General features: G+C 42.1%; 1 protein-coding gene across 9 annotated transcripts in view; it reads right to left on the reverse strand.

Annotated features, from left to right (window-relative positions):
- The window catches only part of SYNE1 (spectrin repeat containing nuclear envelope protein 1), a 518,706-nt gene that overhangs the window by 12,296 nt on the left and 487,305 nt on the right, over positions 1 to 19,105 (reverse strand). For 7 of the 9 annotated variants that reach the window (XM_016956730.4, XM_063813578.1, XM_016956731.4 and 4 more), the window contains 10 exons: positions 17,835 to 18,017; positions 17,429 to 17,566; positions 15,350 to 15,541; positions 13,921 to 14,254; positions 11,358 to 11,426; positions 9,508 to 9,650; positions 7,103 to 7,229; positions 5,856 to 6,067; positions 2,640 to 2,840; positions 1,127 to 1,255 (listed from right to left, as the gene is read on the reverse strand). In XM_016956730.4, the coding sequence (XP_016812219.3) occupies positions 1,127 to 1,255; positions 2,640 to 2,840; positions 5,856 to 6,067; positions 7,103 to 7,229; positions 9,508 to 9,650; positions 11,358 to 11,426; positions 13,921 to 14,254; positions 15,350 to 15,541; positions 17,429 to 17,566; positions 17,835 to 18,017 (1,728 nt within the window). The remainder of the gene's footprint in view (positions 1 to 1,126; positions 1,256 to 2,639; positions 2,841 to 5,855; positions 6,068 to 7,102; positions 7,230 to 9,507; positions 9,651 to 11,357; positions 11,427 to 13,920; positions 14,255 to 15,349; positions 15,542 to 17,428; positions 17,567 to 17,834; positions 18,018 to 19,105) is intronic. The other 2 variants (XM_016956737.4, XM_063813579.1) reach the window with 1 other exon arrangement.

Genomic DNA, 19,105 nt, shown 5'->3' on the forward strand with positions numbered 1-19,105 from the left:
TCTAGGTTTCTAAGACTATTATGGTACTGAATTAAAAGGTACCAATTCTGTAGTTTAGGTGAGTGTTAAATGTTAAGACATAACATTTTAAAAATACAGAGAGCCACAAAGTGCATAATATTTTCTTCTAATGGAACTCAAATATGCTTCCTTATCTTCTATAAAGTCACTTAAATATACTGTACATTATATTGTCCAAAGATCCTTGTATAAGAGTCTACCAGTTAATTTCCTCTTGAATTTAGTGCTAGAAAAAGTTTCTCCTTCCTTGAGAAGTGGTATGTTTTGTTTTTGCCAGATAATGAAAGTAAGTTTACTCCTTGTTTCCCATTTTGTCTTGGCTTTCAGAAAACTTGATGCTAAGGTTCATGTTTAATCTGATGTATTTAATTCCTCTTTGAAAGACTTGGCTGGGTGTGGTGGCTCATGCCTGTAATCCCAGCACTTTGGGAGGCTGAGGCAGGTGGATCACCTACGGCCAGGAGTTCGAGACCAGCCTGGCCAACATGGTGAAACCCTGTCTCTACTAAAAATACAAATATTAGCGAGGCGTGGTGGCTTACACCTGTAGTCCCACCTACTCGGGAGGGTGAGGCAGGAGAATTGGCAGGAGAATTGCTCGAATCCCGGAGGCGGAGATTGCAGTGAGCCGAGATCGCACCACTGCACTCCACCCTGGGCAACAGAGTGAGACTCTGTCTCAAAAAACAACGACAACAAAAACAAACAAAAGACTTAATTGTCTCGTTCTATTCTAATATTTTAATGACCTTTTACTACAAGCCACCAAATATACTTTTGGGCCATAGATGTAACATGAAGTTTAAATTAAGCTGCCTTAATAAACAACACAAGCTAATTAAGATTGCTTGAGAACACTAAGATTTTTACAACTGAGCAACAACTTTAGAATCAGATTCTAAAGCTAGCAGATATCATCTTCTATGCACATGTTTGCTTTACAAAGATTGGAAACCACAGGGAGTTAAAAAAGTGTAAAGTAGAGACTATAATGCAAAAAGTTAAAAAAAAAAGAAACAACACTTACCACTTATATTCATTTTCTGTAAATGAAATGCAACCCTGCTAAAAATAACTGGAGGCTGCCAGAGTTCACACATCTTACCATAAGCTGTTTATGATGGTCCTGAAGTATCTCTGCATCAAGGTTAGAATCAATAGGGACAATTTCATTTTTCCTTCTGTCAATGTTCTCCAGCATAAGAAGCAAACCATGGCTCATTTCATGGAAACCCTACAGAAAACAGTTTAAAGTAACTGTAAATAAAATATTTTTATTTCTCTCAAAACTTAAATGTCTTTCAACTGCCACCATTAGCAAACATACTTGGTTTTAAGAACGTACATGCAACTCCTTTCTGAGGAAGGCACTGGTGCTGTTGTAATGACCTGATCGTGAGTTCACGTTCTTACCAAAAGCATCTAATTTATTACTTGGAGGACAATTTAGACGAAAGGAAAATTGGCATCAAAATACGTTATTTCTGTAAAAAGGGTAGTGCTATTATACAGTTTGGAAGGAAGCAACTCTGCTGCCCTCTCTTCTCTGTGTAGTCAAATCTTCCCATATTTTAAGGCCCACCTAGGCTGAATCTCATATCCCCTTCATTCATTCATTTATTCACTCATTCATTCATCCATTTATTTATTCAACATACAGTTACTAAAGATCTCCTACAGATAAGGCACTGTACTAGGAGTGGGTGCAGAGGTGACACAGCAGTTTAGGTACCCGCTTTCAAGGAACTATTATATTACTCTTGGGGCACATATAAACCTGGAGAGCAGGCTTCAACTCCTTCCAGGGCTTTCCATGGCGCTCAGAATATGATCCAATCTCCTGGCCTGGACCTACAAAGCCATCTGGTTCCTGACCACCTCCTCAGTCTTTCTTATCACTCCCTGGCTCAGCTCACCGACTACACTCTGGTCACAATGGCCTGTTTTCTGTTCCTAAAGACACTAAGTCCTTTCCTGCTTCTGGGACTTTCCATTTATTATATTACCTTCATAGCAACATCCTTCCAATGTTAGTTCAAAGAGCCAAATAAATTCCCTGACTACCCTCTCAAAGTGGCTTTTCTCAGTTACTTTTATCATCCACGTCTGCAAGTATCTGGTTTAACTATTTGCTTGCATTTTATTGATCTTGTCTTCCCCAACAAAAGCAGAGGCCATGCTGTATTCAATGTTTTAGCACCACGTCTGCCATACGGTGGACGCCCAGCAAGTAATTACAGTATGAATGGATAAACAAATATTGCAATGCTCACTTTGATGTTCAAGAAAGGTCTGCCTACTTGCCCAGTAAACATCTGTTGAATAAATAAAGGAAATAAATGAATGAGTCATAGAAGGAGCGTTGCGACGGAGATAAACATGAGGAATAGTCTCTTCTTATCTGGACAGAAGATAGGACCTAGAGATTTTGAACATGGTCATGAACATGTAGAAATGCTCCAGTAAAATGAAAAGTTTGGGCACAAGGTTATCTCACTGAAATACTGACTTTGGGGGGCAACTGCGTCCCTCTAGAAACCATGATACATCAAGTCACACACTCAGCTAAATGGCTAATGTCTCGCTCTGAGTCACCTCCTGCCCAAAGCTCTACAGACCTGGCACTGCATCAGGGCATCCTGCAGCAGGCCCCGCCACTCCTCCAGCAGAGAGCACACTCGGTCCCAGCGCCCATTCATCTGCGACAAGCGATCCTGCAGGTCCCGGCTCTCCTTGCTGTCAGCCTGGGTGAACTCAGGGCTGCAGAGATTGATGGAGAGGATGATGGCTTTGCGGTGGTCCACAGCTTTCTGGAGCTCCTGAAAAGAACAAAAAAGACAATCAAACAAGGACAATAACGACAAAGATATTTTCCCTTGAAAATGTTTCACATGAATGAAAAGATCCATTAATTTAAACTGGCCTTAACAGGATGGCTAGGTAAAAGACAGAGGGTGCATACCACTGAGAACTGTATGGCAGTTGGAAGAAATGAATTAGATGAGTACTTAACAACATGGATGAATCTTAAGAAAACAGGGTGTAGAGTGAAAACGTCAGAAACAGAATGTTACGTGGAACACAACAGCCTCAATACATTCACACACACAAATCCACATTTTTAAAGAATATATCTGAACAAAGAAGGTCTGCTACATATTTCAGAATAGCTACCATTTTGAAAATCAAATGGGAACTTAGAGTTCAGCCAGGGTAGGGGGTGCAGGGGGGAGGAATAAAGAGAAGAAGAGTCTTGTGGGAAGCAACAATAACGCTAGGCAATGACCTCATTAAGGAGTATGATTGAGTCCACACTCTGTACAGAGGTTCAACCAACAAAATTCAAATTTGTGGGCCTAAGAATGAAGCAAAGAAAACAGATGCCAGGGCCCTGGGATCCAGATGTACTGAATCTGCAGGCTCAGTGACCCACAGGCTGAGAATACTGCCTGTGCCACACTGATGTGAAGGTAGAGAGAATGAATTGGGTATTTCATGCGCTAACCAGTTAGGTTTGATTTCACAAAAACCAGGTGACTGATTTTTGGCTTTGTGCATTTCCAAAACACCCAGTGCTCAATTCCAAGAACTTGAGCACAGGAGTCTGTATTAGTAATTGAGTATCTAGGTACTGTTTAAAGTCCCCCAATCCAGTTAGGGTGAGAGATCCTGGAAGTCACATTGACCTAGGCTGCATTTTGAAATCATTTCTCACTAGCCCTGCTATGATCCCAATCTGTCTTGATTTCTCACTTTTCAATAGGTTCTTAACATACTGTAGAACAGATTCAACCACACAGACAACATGGGTTTAAGAGACACTGTGGAAAATACTTGATTATTCCACAGATTTATTCAGAGAAAATACAGACAGGAAGCATCAGGAGAAAGTACAAAGGAGGGTGTCTTTTTTCTTGTCATGCAGGATGACTTTCAAGGTCTTATTTCCCTACCCTAATCTCTCTGAGGTCTCAGACCCTGGCCAGCATTTGCTTCATCAACTTTTTAAGGAATCTGGTTATAATGCAACATGGCCTTACTAGAGTAATTTAGGGACTCTAGATAAAAATGCATTTCATAATGCAGCCATTGTAAATCTCTCTCACGTGGTACTTTGTCCTGAAATTCATGGGGTAGTGTAGAGGCCTTTCTATAGGGATGCACCTTTTGGATCACCTGGAGGGGAGATTCATTTCTCTTGTTCGAAGTTTTCTGTTTGAAAATTTAAAACAGGCCAGGCGCAATGGCTCACGCTTGTAATCCCAGCAATTTGGGAGGCCGAGGCGGGCGGATCACTTGAGGTCGGGAATTCGAGACCAGCCTGGCCAACATGGCGAAACCCTGTCTCTACTAAAAATACAGTAAATAGCCGGGCATGGTGGTGCATGCCTGTAGTCCCAGCTACTCAGGAGGCCGAGGCAGGAGAATCGCTTGAACCCAGGAGACAGAGGTTACAGTGAGCCAAGATCGCACCACTGCACTCTAGCCTGGGTGATAGAGCGAGACTCTGTCTCAAAAATAAATAAATAAATAAACAAATAAAATAAAACAAAATCACACAATCACTAAAAGCAAGCCAAAAAACATCAACCCCAGATAAAAAGCATATACTAAAACCACAGAAACACAACAGCAGCACACACTTCATTCCTTATCCTGACCCCGGAGAGCCTAGGCGGCCACATTTTGGGAGGAGCATGTCTTAATACTGTCCAAACAGGAGAAAACAAGCACTGATGGGTTTTAAAAAGAAACTGAGCTCTCAGTTCAGGAGATGCTCACAATAGTCTCCATATATCAAAGCATTTTAGTATCTGGGTTAAGGAGGATTTTAAGATCTAGACCTGGAGTTAAGGTGTACTATATCCACGCGGGCCAAGCCAAAATCAAACGCAAATGCCAGGTGTTTCACCGCAATTACTCTATAGTTTTATTTATTACAGCAAAAATTGCTTCTACCACTACTGTAATCAATTTCAGAAGTTTCACTTACTTGAGGTCAAATAACTTCATTATGTCCCCCACAAATTCATGCAGATACAATTTTGGAGAGGATTTCTCTCTAGCTCTAGATATAGACCTGTAGGAGCCTGGTCATTCTGTATTTCGCTTACAAAGAGTTCTCGTAGGTCCCAGAAGTACCTGGATGCTTCATGAAATTTTAATTGGACATTTCTTAACATATCAATTCATTAAATCGTGTGTGCTTATTTACATGGTGGATAGTTCTACAATATGGTCCCCTTTTCTGCCCTTGAAAACCATCTTTGTGGCCGGGCACGGTGGCTCACGCCTGTAATCCCAACACTTTGGGAGGCTGAGGTGGGTGGATCACCTGGGGTTAGGAGTTTGAGACCAGCCTGGCCAACATGGCAAAACCCCATCTCTACTACAAATACAAAAATTAGCCAGGCATGGTGGCGCGTGCCTGTAATCCCAGCTACTAGTGGGGCTGAGGCAGGAGGATGGCTTGAACCTGGGAGGCAGAGGTTGCACTGAGCCGAGATCATGCCACTGCACTCCAGCCTGGGCAACAGAGTGAGACTCCATCAAAAAAAAAAAAAAAAGAAAGGAAGGAAGGAAAGAGAGAGAAAGAGAAAAAGAAAGAAAGAAAGAAAGCAAGAAAGAAAGAAAGAAGAAAAAAAAGAAAACCATCTTTGTGGAATACAGGAATTTGGGATGGCTGGAGGTGAGGAAGAGCATTCTCACTCATTTTTGTTAGATCCCTTTTCTGCTGCTGTGTAAGAGCAGCTCGAACTAGAGGTGCCATCTGCACAGTCGTTCACGCGGTGGCTCTCTGTTTGTCCGCCGTGGGAAAGGCAAGGGGCAGCTACCTTGAGCTTTTTGATCTGGAGCTCAATGGTCTGGATGTCAGTGCTGAGTTCCAGACGCTGGAGCTGTTCCAACTCCTCCTCCGTGTCCCCCAGCCAGGCCCAGATGCTGTTCAAGTCTGAGTTAAACTGCTGCCACTTCTGGAGGTTCTGCTTCATCCTCAACTCCTTGCTCAATGCCTGGGCCTGGAGAAGCTCCCATCGGTCAATCACACCTGGCAAGACATGCATAGAACAGTGAGGTTATTTTCCTCTACATGTGATGTTTATGAAATGCTTTAAACATAGGTTGGCGGCCAACTTTAAATAGCAACAGAAAGAAAAGTAATTCCACTGGGCATTTTCGTTGTTGTCATCTGGAAATAACAGTTACATGGGTACAATGGCTGTGTTTTTTCTATTTGTATTTCTAATAATAATGAAGCAAAAAAGTTACATGGGCATTCACACTGTAAAGAGCTTTACGAAGTAATAAGCAGTCATGAGCACGAACTATCGTTCAATTCTTGGATCCTGTCTACAATAGGGCTCTGAGCACACACATATAAAATGCCTGATTAGATATGTGAGAAACAGTGCATTAAAATAATTGGAACATGAGAGCTGGGGTGGTAGTGCGCGCCTGTAATCCCAGCTACTCGAGGGGAGGTGGGAGGATTACTTGAGCCCAGGAGTTGGAGTCTAGTTTGGGCAACACAGCGAGACTTCATCTCACTATTAAAAATAATAATAATAAATGAAACATGGGCAAACACTACCACGATGGCATGCATCATCCCCTCACTGTCAAAGGAGACTGTTGGCCGGGCACGGTGGCTCACGCCTGCAATCCCAGCACTTTGGGAGGCCGAGGCGGGTGGATCACGAGGTCAGGAGATGGAGACCATCCTGGCTAACATGGTGAAACCCCGTCTCTACTAAAAATACAAAAAAATTTAGCTGCACGTGGTGGCAGGCACCTGTAGTCTCAGCTACTCGGGAGGCTGAGGCGGGAGAATGCCGTGAACCTGGGAGGCGGAACTTGCAGTGAGCCCAGATAGCGCCGCTGCACTCCAGCCTGGGCGACAGAGCGCCACTCCGCCTCAAAACAAAAACAAAAAAAAAAAGGAGACTGTTATAACTTGGAAGGAAGTTCTCGGGATAGAACGGTGTAGAAGAAGGCCAAGCAGCCTAAGTGGAATTTCGCTGTTAACAAAGTGCTTCAGGATCTTCTATTTCATTCACTCTTGAACTGGATGCTACGCACTCACCAGCCGTTTGGGTTTCGGTACTATGCAGGTTAACAAAGCCAGGAAGGCTCTCCTCTTCCTCCTTCAGTTTGTGCTCCAGTCTCTTCACGGAGTCTATACTGCCACTGCATTCGCCCAGCAGTTTCATCTGTTTAGACATAAACAACCGGCCCCTGTCACCCAAATCTTCATGAGTGCAAAAGCTTCCGGGGAAAATATCTTTGTAATTTCTCAGCAAGAGATGTGTCTCTGTTTGGCTCCTCTGTGCCACCCTGCTAAAAATAAGCCAAGATGGCCGAGTGTGGTGTCTCAGGCCTGTGATCCCAGCACTTTGGGAGGCCGAGGAAGATAACTCAGGAGTTTGAGACCAGGCTGGGGAACATGGCAAAACTCTGTCTCTACAAAATATATAAGAAATTTAGCTGGGCATGGTGGCATGCATCTGTAGTCTCAGCTACCTGGGAGGCTGAGGTGGATCACCTGAGTTCAGAGGGTCGAGGCTACAGTGAACAATAATTGTGCTACTGCACTCCAGCCTATGCGACAGAGTGAGACCCAGTCTCAAAAAAAAGAAAAAAGAAAAAATAAGCAGAGGTAGGCTGGGCACGGTGGCTCCTGCCTCTAATCCCAGCACTTCGGGGGCCGAGGTGGGAGGATCAGTTGAGCCTAGGAGTTTGACACCAGCCTGGGCAACATAGCAAGACCCTGTCTCTATAAAATATTTAAAAAATGAGCCAGGAGTGGTGGTGAGCACCTGTAGTCCCAGCTATTCAGGGCACTAAGGTGAGAAGGTTGCTTGAGCCCAGGAATTCAGCTGCATGCAGTGAGCTAAGACCATGACACCGCACTCAAGCCTGGGTGACAAGAGTGTGAGACCCTGTCTCTTAAAAAAAAAAATTAAATAAGCAAAGTTCAAAAACATGCCTTTTAAACGGGTGATACATTCACATATACAAAAAACAATGCCTTAAAGATATACTTTGCATACATGATTTTGCATGAGAAGTCCTTGAAGTTTCTTTACGATTCATGAATCAAAACAGATTAAACCAATCTGCAATTTAAAACTCAGAGCCCTCAGCTGGTAATGCAGTATATAATTTTTGGCAAGTTGCTCCCTCTTTCTCTTTCTTAAATTGAAATGTGGGAACGTTAATGTTACAACAAATCTCATGGGAACTTTCTTGCATTAAATAATTAAAATACTTAAAATTATAGAGCAATATTAAAGCCAGCTGTTTTATCAAAAAATGTAAGCAATGTTTAATAGGCATCAAGGGACTAAATTCTAAAGTCAAAGAAAAGCTTCCAAATTCATTTTTAATATCACATACAGTATTCAAAGATTAAAAGAACAAATCATTTCAAGATACTCCTGCTGTGCTTACCATAAATCCTTTAACAAATCACAATGCCAGTAGGACTGTTACTCTGATTACTTTTGATTGAGGTTAAGTGTAATCCCAGTGATGTCAGTATGATTACCATAAAACTATATCATAGCTATTTTTAAAAAGTGGTTTCACTATAATAGAAGTTGGTATAATAGGCCAAACTGAACAGGAAACAAACTCATAATTGACCGCTCTTCTGTAATTGTAAGGATAATAAAATCAACATATATAGCTAGAACAGTTTTCTTCCCTAATTTCAAAAAGTAGAACATGTGAGTTGTGACCAGACTTGGGGAAATTCATTTTTCTTTCCTTGTACTAACCAGTCTTTTGGATATGAAAGAAGACGTGAGGCAGAGAAGAGACTGGCTTTAAAATTCTCTTCCTTAAGTACACGTAGGAAAGCAGGTAGTTCTCTAGGGAAAATTAACTGGTCAGTAACTTGAGTAGGGCAAATAACCCTCTGCTAGACTTTATCATACACAGCCAATAGCCACATAGACAGAACTGGTAGTATATCCAATGCCTTGCTATCTTTTCCCCAAATCCCTCTTGTTAGAACTGTTTTCTTCAGAATGAGCACACTAAAAACAAGAGAAAAACATTCCCAAGGTCATTCGGCGAACCCAGGAAAAGAACTACAAAAAAACTGCATGTTAGTAATCTATTAGCTAAAATCTGCTGCTGCAAGGATAACCTTGGTCCAAAAATTATTAGTTGAATTTGGAAAAATGCCTAATGACTTTTGGGAGCCAAAGTATTTTGTTGCTCTCAATGAAAAGGATCTCCCTAAGTGCTCAGTGTAAAGGAACAGGTTTGTCATTACAACAGTTTTGTGGGCCTAAAAACAGACAAGTTCTACTCAAATGGTAACTTAATAACAGGGCTTGGCTTTGCACATCCAGGTTCACGAGTTCAAGGGCAGCATGGTATTCAGAGACCACATAAAGCCCTTACGCTGCAGACGAACTGTTCTTTGACACAGAACTGTGGTTTCGTACAGGTCGGAATCAGGATGGCCAGGATACTTACGTAGCCTTTGTAGCTGGTGTCTAGCTCCGGCCCCGTGGGAGTTTTGCTGCGAATGATATTTTCGGTTTGCTGTATCTGAAAGCGGCTATCATCCAGGGCTTTGCCCAGTTGTCGGATCTGTGACTCTAGGGCACTGTGGTCCCCTGCGGTGGCAACCATAAGAATCTTTACTGGACAAACTATTTGTCTTATTTAAAGCTTGATATTCAAGGAGAAGTTTCAGAAATGATTTCAGTTACAGCAGCATAGAAATGGCAGGTGTGGGTAATTACAAAGCAAATTTAGTACCATCGTGCCGGTAGGTTAGACATTAAAATGGCCAAACCAATGAAGGTGCTTGACTGAGAGCCCTAGCAGATTGGACGTTGCAAAATGGCTCTCCAGTCTGTTTTGAACAGCTTAGTGCACCCGACCCTCTTCCAGCTGAACCCCTGATCATCTGAATGTTGTCAGTGTGGAAGGCCTTTCTAAAAATCTGCAATGGTGTCTACTGCATCTCAGTAAGGAGAAAGCTGTTCTTTTTCTCAGGTTCTTTCTGCTATCGCTTAGTGAGCAGGGGAAGATCCTCCCTCTGATTTTTCTTCATGCACCTCAGGGGAAGATAGTGTCACGGAAGGCTCAGGTTGCTGCATCATTTACTGAAGGCATAAATTCATTAATCAAGAAAAGAGTGCCTCAGAATAGATATATACAGAGATATCAAACTAGCAACGACTTGCTTTTTATCTAAGATCTGAAACAAAACCAGGAGAAAGCTAAGATTTTAACATTTCCATCTAGGCAGGTTCTTACTCATAGCCTAGAATTCTGGCTCATTCTCCTCTCAAAGTTGTAACATTTCTTTGTAAAATTACTGAGTGCGTGTGTGTGTGTGTGTGTGTCAAAGTCTTTGAACTACACAGGAACATTTGATCATCAGAGTGAAGCTAGCATGGGGTGAAAGCAGAACAAATATTAGTAAGCTTTATTAAATGTTTTTATTTGTTTCTTAAAAAGGCCTTCTGGATACACCTAGAAGAGGTCTCTCCCTGGGAATCACCCTCTCAGTAATGTTACTTTGCTTTCTGTCCTTTTGATTTTCTTCAAAAACTGAAGCGCAAACTAGTAACTCCGTGATTCAATATCATATCACTGCGTTCAAACTCTATTCCCCGCCGACATCCCACATCACTGATCCTGAACTCCTGCACTACAGTTTGTCTAACACAACACTAAGCAAAACTACTTCCATTTTTCTTTCTTTAATTCTTCTTGTTTCAGGAATAGTTCTGTCCTTATCTATGGCTCAGCATACCGTGGAATACATTTTTCATTTCAAATTATCTTTTACGACCTCTTAAATTAAAATTACATATATTTTTTAGAGCTGAAATCTGATCTCATACGGGATTCCTGAGATGAGGACAATAAAGTGGTGGATGTGCCTAAGGTCACGCATGCAGGCTGGCGGACTTGGGACCAGAGCCTGCACCCTGAGTCTCCAGCCACAGGTAGGTCTGCGCGCAGTGAAGCTGAAATTACCACACCACGTAGAACACTAGGGCGCAGAGGCTGATGACTGGGTTTTCCTTCTCATATTTTCTGCAGTTAATGGACATGAGAGGTCTATACCTAATGAGACCAATCACCATTTAACAAGTTGAGAAGTTATTTTATTTCGCTCGATTAGTGAAATCTTATTCTTGGTGTGGATTTAACCAGCTGTTTTTTCTAGTACAGCAGTAAGAGAGGAAGGCTGTGCCTTAACATGCTAGAGCCACAAAGCTGGGAGAGAGACAGCAGATGTGCTAAGAGAGGAGGATTGCTATACAGGGGAGGGAGGGAGGCTGGCTCCGGCTTGTTGTGCCTACCGGAGGTATTTTTGATTGCATTTTCTGTGAGTTTTACATAGGCCTCAGGGCTTTCGGGGATCATTACATCTGCAAAAAAAGCACAGTCTAAGTTGACAGCTAAGTTCTGGAAACCTTGAATCCCTTGTGCAGGAAAATAACTTTCCTAGGGGAAAAAAAGGAAGTCAGTTATTCTAGACACGTAGCTCCTGAGCGCACAGAGGAGCGTGCAGGCTCACCAAAGGTTTCCTGAAATGAATCATAAGAATTCACAGTGGGCGGGGCATGGTGGCTCACGCCTGTAATCCCAGCACTTTGGGAGGCCAAGGCGGGTGGATCACCTGAGGTCAGGAATTCAAGACCAGCCTGGCCGACATGGTGGAACCCCATCTCTACTAAAAATACAAAAATTAGCCAGGTGTGGTGACAGGTGCCTGTAATCCCAGCTACATGGGAGGCTGAGGCAGGAGGATCGCTTTAACCTGGGAGGCGGAGGTTGCAGTGAGCCGAGATGGTGCCACTGCACTCCAGCCTGGGCAACAGAACTAGACTTCGTCTCAAAAAAAAAAAAAAAAAAAAAAGAACTCACAGTGACTGAGAGTGTTTTTATGAGCCAGGCTCTGGTCTGAGCACAAATTTATCACATAGAAACCCTATAGGGTACCTGGGAATGTTATTCCCATTTTATAGATGAGAAAACTGAGGCACAGAGGAATTAGGTTCCTTATCTAAGTTTAAACAGAAAGTACATGGCAGAACTGAGATTTCAGCCCAGACAGTCAGACTCCAGAGCAGCGCTGTCCCATATATTTCTATGTGAACTATATATGTAATCTTAAAGGTTTCATAGCCACATTAGAAACGTAAAAAGAAACTGATAAAATTAATTTTAACACTATATTAGATAGGGATTATAACATGTAATCAATATAATTATTAATATTTTATTTTCTTTCTTTGTACTAAGTCTTTGAAATTCATGTAAGCATGTTTTCCACGCACAACCCATCTCAATTTGCACAGTCCCATCTCAGAGCTCAACAGTCCCAATTGACCAGTGGCTGGTTTTGGACAGCTCTGCTTCAGATGCCATATGCCTGACTAATAGGCCTTACTGTAAAGACAAAATAGAAATGAGAGAAATCATTTTCTTTTTAGAACAGTGTCATCCCTTGGGAATCTGATGTGAACCACCAGAACCAAACAGAAATTCCCCAGATGTCCTTTGACAGAATGTATGAGATACATTTCCAAGTGCCACAAATCAGCCTCCAACTCTTTATTCTATTTTTATTCACCTTCCTTACAGAGTTTCTGTTTCTCTGTCCATCCCTTCACTGCATGTGTGGCTTGGGTGGTGGTCCTTCTTGTTTTCCTTCACACGCTCTTCCTGTGTGAGCTCCTCCGTTCACTCCAAGACCATTGCCATTTACATGTGAATACCTACCCAATCTGCATTTCTGGCTTCTGCACTTCACACCGTGCATCTACGACTGGACTTTTGCATTTGGATATTCTGCAGGTATCTCAAGATCAGGATGCACACAAGCAAACTCATCCCCTCCCTGCTCTCACAGCCCCACCTCCCTTGCCCACCTGTACCCACAGTGCTCCTTCCCTCTTGTGGTCCTCAGGGCCTAGGACCACCTGCATCTTTCACCAAGATGCCCAGCCCAGAAAATAGCCTCCATCCCAGTTCAACGGACTGAGAGTTCTGGAGGAGTCTTCTCTGTGTGATTTCTCACATCATTCCCATTCTCCCCATTCCCAATGCTGCTTCCCTTAGTTCAGGCCACCACCCTACTTCTGTCTGAGGTTGTAAAAGGTTTCATTTGGACTCTCTCCACCGAATATGCCCTTCTCCCTGTGGTATCCAGAAAGATACAATATGAAAATCTGCACATCCCTGAGGAGGGAGGATCCCAGCACCTCCCTCCGCAGATCCTGCTGTGGCTCCACGACCATCAGGATAGGAGCCAAAGCTCTTTTCCATGGTGAACAGGCTGCTTCACAGCCAGGCTCTTCTCCACTTTGTCCATTCCATGCCTGTCATTCCAGACAAACTGCCGATGATCAAAAGCACCAGGCCAATCACAAAGCAGGGAGGCTTCCTCTCCTTTCTTCCTTTAAGCACTTCCGAGCCCACCTGACCAACTGCAATTCACCCTCTGGACTCTGCTCCATGGTTTCTTTCCCGAAGCCTCTCCCAGGACTCCGGCTTTGTTGCCCCTGCTTGTGTGTCCTGCCACCACACTGCCATCTGAGCCCCAAACACTTCATACAGTGGTTTCTCACTGTGTCCCACACTAGAGTGGAAGCTCTGGGAGAAGAAGAGGAACTGTGTATCCCTAGAACCTGGCAAAGCGCTTGTCACCTACTACCACAAATCTACATGGAATAAATCAATGGCCACACCAAATTTTGCATTTTGTAATCACATTCATATCTAAGTGTTCACTTAGGTACAATTTCCCCGCATGAAAGAAGGAAGCAAATGATTCTGGATAGCTGTCATGTTTCCAGGGCAATATTAATTCCCTCTGACTTTCCTTTAAGCTGGCAAACTGGAGAGGCTCTTTCCTACCTGATAAGCCAACAGCTCCCCGGAGGTAGAAATCTTTGTCATCCTGACCCTCTTCATCCTCAGAGGGCAGAGCTCTGGACATTGCAGACTCCAGGTCCCGACTGAGGTCATAGTCGTGATCCCACTCCAGGGGGATGGAGTCCACACTAGCCGGGGTGTCTCGTCCTGACCGCTCGCTCCGGAGGGGCTGAGCGAGCGAGAGGGAGGGGTTGGAGGAAGGCTGTGGAGAAAGCAGGCTGTCTGCAGAGCGGTCGTGCCAGTGCAGGTCTGACAGAGCTGCAGAGTCTTCCAGCTCCAGCTCTCTGTCTGAGAGGTCATGCTCATCGTCTGGGAGCTAGAAGGGAAGTCAAGGCAACCCTGTCACTGTAGTGGTCAGACTAGCTTCTTATCTGGGCCACCTGCCTACCATGTGGGGACAATTTTTAACTTCTTATGAGCAAATAAATAAGAATCTTCTGATCACAGAAATACAGGGGACAGTGCTGCTCTAGAGTTTGACTGTCTGGGTTGAAATCTCAGTTACGCTGTGTGCTTCCTGTTTAAGCTTGGATAAGGAACTTAATTCCTCTGGGCCTCAGTTTTCTCATCTATAAAATGGGAATAACAGTCCCAGGCATCCCACAGGGTTTTTTTTTGAGTGGGAAAAAATTAAAAAGTCTTATAAGTTATCCTACATAAGCCTCAGTTTCATTGTTGGTAAAATGGGAATAACATTAAAACATACTTCAAATAATTAATATAAGATTAAATAAATATTATAAAGAAAGGCAATCCACTACCATGCCCACCACACAACACCTACACACTGGCACGGATCGGAAATAAGAGCAAATTACTAAGACCTTAGCTTGTCCTTATAGCCCAGATATAAAATAGGTTTGATCGTAGAAGATTCCAAATACTCGAATAACATCTCTATAGGTAAGATGTGATTATGGTAGCAATTAGGAAAACAGAAGAATGAAAATTCACCTAAACCTAACCTCATCAATTAAGAAGCTGTTCACTTTGCTTCCTTTTATTATATTTCTTCTACAGGCTTCTCTTATTTCTTCTAGAGGCTTCTCTAGAGCAGTGCTGCCCCATGTTTCTGTGATCAAAAGATTCTTATTTATCTTCCATAGAAGATATGAGCCAAATGTTCTTCTAAACTCTTTGTATACATTAACTCATCTAATGCTCAAAACAATCCTTTGTACAGGGTAGTTACTGCTACTAAACCACTTTCACTTTCGAGGAAGCTGAGGCAAGAAGGGTGAAGTCAGTAGCTTGCCGAAGGTGACAGCAACAATGCAGGACAAAGCTAGGACTTGAACTCAGGTGCTCCGGCTCCAGAGTCTGAGCTCTCACCCACTATCAATACAACCCAATCCCACACGATTTATTCTCTTTAGATTTAATGACAACTAAGAAAATCAATGTTACATACAGGCAGGCGGATCAGTTTCTTATGGTATCTTTCCACACGCCCGAAGACCTCCTGGCAGTACCGTCGGAGCTCATCTAGTTCCTCCTCGATGATCGCTGCATCCAAGGGCTCACTCTTTTCTATCAGCTGTTCTCCTTGGGCAATTATCTGCTCAATCTTATTGTGGTTCAGTGAAATTTCCTGCTGGAAGGCCTAGGGAGTACAAATCTCATGTGATTTTGCTATTGTTGTTGCTTACATTGATATAAAAGAATCATAATAGATGTATTTCTCATTACATTAAAAAAGACATGTAGGGGCTATTTAATTGACCATATACAATCACAAGACAAGAGGCTATTACCATCTAAAGTAAAACATACGCATTTTCAGCCAGAACAGGAGTCATAAATAGAAACATTCGAATTCCATGATCAGAAAAGCGCTTTTGGCTAATAAAATTTACCATCACAGGTAGTGTGGGTAGAGAATAACAGGGGAAAATATTCAAACCCACCGTAAGTTGACAGCACTGGTTATCCCTAATGAAAGCAATGGCAGTCAATATACTGCCACTGAAATAAATGTAGCATTTTAAAGAAATATCCCGATCATTTTAATTTCAGATGTCCTCATCCTATGTCAAAGATGACTAAGAGAAGCCATCCAATGCCACGCCTTCTTCTCAGGTGATTCTTTTATTATTTCAGAACATAGGCAGGTAAAGTTATAATGATTTGAAAAACAAGGAATTCCAGGAGGATTATTTAGACTCATTCTATGTGTTGCAAAAGATTTAAATCACTGGGTATGTTTCAGTGTTCACTTTTAATTCAATACAATAATAAATTGTGGAAGAGCTGAATTGTCCAATGGTGAAAAAGACTCCCAGGAGAGAAGGGAGGGTAGTAATAAGTTCCATCATCCTGCCAGGGTCCCAAGGGACAAGATTCAATTACCACTTGGCAGAAACTTTCTGTGGAAGGATGTAAATGTTGATTCGCCTGTGAGATGACAGGAGAGAGGAATCAGGGGAGAGGGTGAGGCAGAATAGCAGGGTTTACTGTTTCTTCCATCCTGAGAATCCATGTTTACGGGCAAATTCCTTGTTTTATTATAACAACCCAAAGGTTATGGGCGTCATGACCATTCTTTAAAAAAATCCATCTATCTTGGGAAGAAAATTTCATAAGCTGCCTTGGAAAATACTCAATTTGTTAAATACTCCCACTTTTAGGAAATCCTTACATCTAATGTATATCCCTCCTATTCGAATTTCTAGCTAGCCACTGTGTTTGAATTATATAGTGAAAAATACAAAATGTATTTAAAATTAACTTGGCATCTAAGAATGCAGACTATGAGGAATGAAATCCCAACATAGGAAAGTTGTATTGCTTTGCAACATGGAGGTTAAAGGAACCATGTGAAGGTGCTACAAACACATTAGAAAAAATAAACGAAAACAACAACAACAAGGCCAGGAAGGGTGGCTCACACCTGTAATCCCAGCACTTTGGGAGGCCAAAGCAGCCGGATCACTTGAGGTTAGGAGTTCGAGACCAGCCTGGCCAGCATAGTGAAACCCCATCTTTACTAAAAAAATACAAAAATACAAAAATTCACCGGACTTGGTGGTATGTGCCTGTAATCTCAGCTCCTTGGCAGGCTGAGGCAGGAGAATTGCTTGAACCAGGGAAGCAGAGGTTGCAGTGAGCCAAGATTGTGCCACTGCACTTCAGCCTGGGCGACAGAGTGAGACTCTCTCTAAAAAAAACAAAACAAAACAACAACAGCAGAACATCCCTAACACCCTGGCAATCAAGCTGATTGAAAATCAATCAAGCTGTTGAAAAATATCAACAACAATATCGATATCAAATAAGATAAGAGCACTACCCAGATATAAGCAATAGTGGTTATTTCTGGGTAGTGCTCTTTATCTGATTTTTTATATATTTTACATTTTCTGAATTTTTTTGCCGTCCAGAACTAATTTTTCAAAAGAAAAGTTATTTGCTATGTTCTTCACAAAAGAGCCACAAATCCTTTCCTTTTCAGGCTTTCTTCACATTGGTAACTTGAAAAATAATCTATTACCTTGAGTTGCTTTATTTTAGCTTGAACATCACACTCAGAAAAATGTTCAATATTAGTGAGCTGCAGATCCATCTCTGTGAGCCAGACCAGAATGCTGTCCCGCGCAGTCTCAAACTCCTCACGCTGGCCAATAAAATGCTGGAAGGCAAGAGGAAAGTAGTAACAATTATTTTTATTAAAAGTCCTTCTAAACATATGGAGATGGCACAGAGAATTCCAGTGTTCTGTAAAGTCATTTTCTCAGCAAGCAATGAGAAGCCTGCAATCCTTTGCTATATCACTCCCCAGTTTACTCCTCCTGCCATCCCATTCTTACAAAATCACTGAGACTGTGTCTCAAGACTGCATTCAAATGGCCCAATCCCATCCTCTGGCCTCTAAATTACAGACGAGGCATGGCAAAAACCTTGAGTCTGCGCAAGATGGAGGTGACACGCTTTTGCAGGTTGTCCCATCTCTGGTTGCCTTCGTGAACCATCTGTTTGAGGCTACACGCTGAATCAGTGCGGTTCTCCCTGGCCAGGCGGCGGTACTGCTTGTTGATCAGTTCCAGCTGCGTCAGGCACTCGTGGACCTGTCGCTGGAAAGCCTAAGGCCACAGAGAAGCATATCAGTGTGAGAAATCAGCGAAGGACTCTCAGTAGTGGCTCCTGGTTTTCTTATTGTAGCGTCTGGGAGAATGGGAAGTTACACTATCACAGAGGGAAAGAATGATGTCTAATAACGGTACACTTCCCCTTGTTAATGCAAAGTCATCTAGTCAGCGTAACTTAAAGGAAAGGGAGAATCTATCAAAAAAATATGAAAATGGGGAGTAGTAATGAATAAACACACACGCACCCAACACACATATATAGACACACACACATACATACACACACATATACACGTAGCTTTAAAAATATTTAATGTCCTGGAAACAAATATTCCCACAAAGCAAACCACTATAAAAAATATACACGTGTGTGTGGAAATGTGAGTTTGAAATGTTGACGACTTCTGCTGTCAATATGGAGAAAAAGATATCTATAATGGAACTGTTTATTTGTAAAATATGTACTTTTCTAAAAATCTAGAAATTACCTCAATTCTGCTGTCCATTAGGAAAAAACTTAAAACTACCTTTTGCAAAAGGTCTTCCAAAAAATCAAGCTGTTATAAGCTTTTAAGAAAAGTAATTTAGTAAAATACAAGTAACTTTATATTTTAAAAAATTTGGAACATGCTCTGTTTCTTTTTTGTTGTTCCTGTGATTTAATTAGTTTTTATAAAACATGTTAGAGCTAGTGTACCAGCCACACAGTAGCATCAATTTACTTTTGAGGCTATCCCAGGGTCAGTTTAGAGATTCTGAAGGTAAAATATTCTTTTCTGCCTTTTCCCTCCAATGTAGAAGAGCCCTATAGCATAAGAGTCATTTGGCCAAAATAAAATGAAGCTTTAAAAAAAATCATTTGTATGATTTATGACTGATTTTTATCTTGGCATTAGACCAAAATGAAAACTATAATTAATAAATTGAACTGCACTCATCAAATCCCCAAATTTCTGTTTTCCTTGGCTCATCACACTGTTTACATGTGACCACATTTCTGTCTCTTAAATTGCTTTCCTTGTGAGAGCTGCTTTCAGAGCCTTCATCCTAGGAAATCCTAGCTTCCAGTCTAAAAACCTTAA

Source organism: Pan troglodytes, chromosome 5 (genome assembly GCF_028858775.2).
Source record: "Pan troglodytes isolate AG18354 chromosome 5, NHGRI_mPanTro3-v2.0_pri, whole genome shotgun sequence".
In the NCBI taxonomy this organism is placed as follows: domain Eukaryota; kingdom Metazoa; phylum Chordata; class Mammalia; order Primates; family Hominidae; genus Pan; species Pan troglodytes.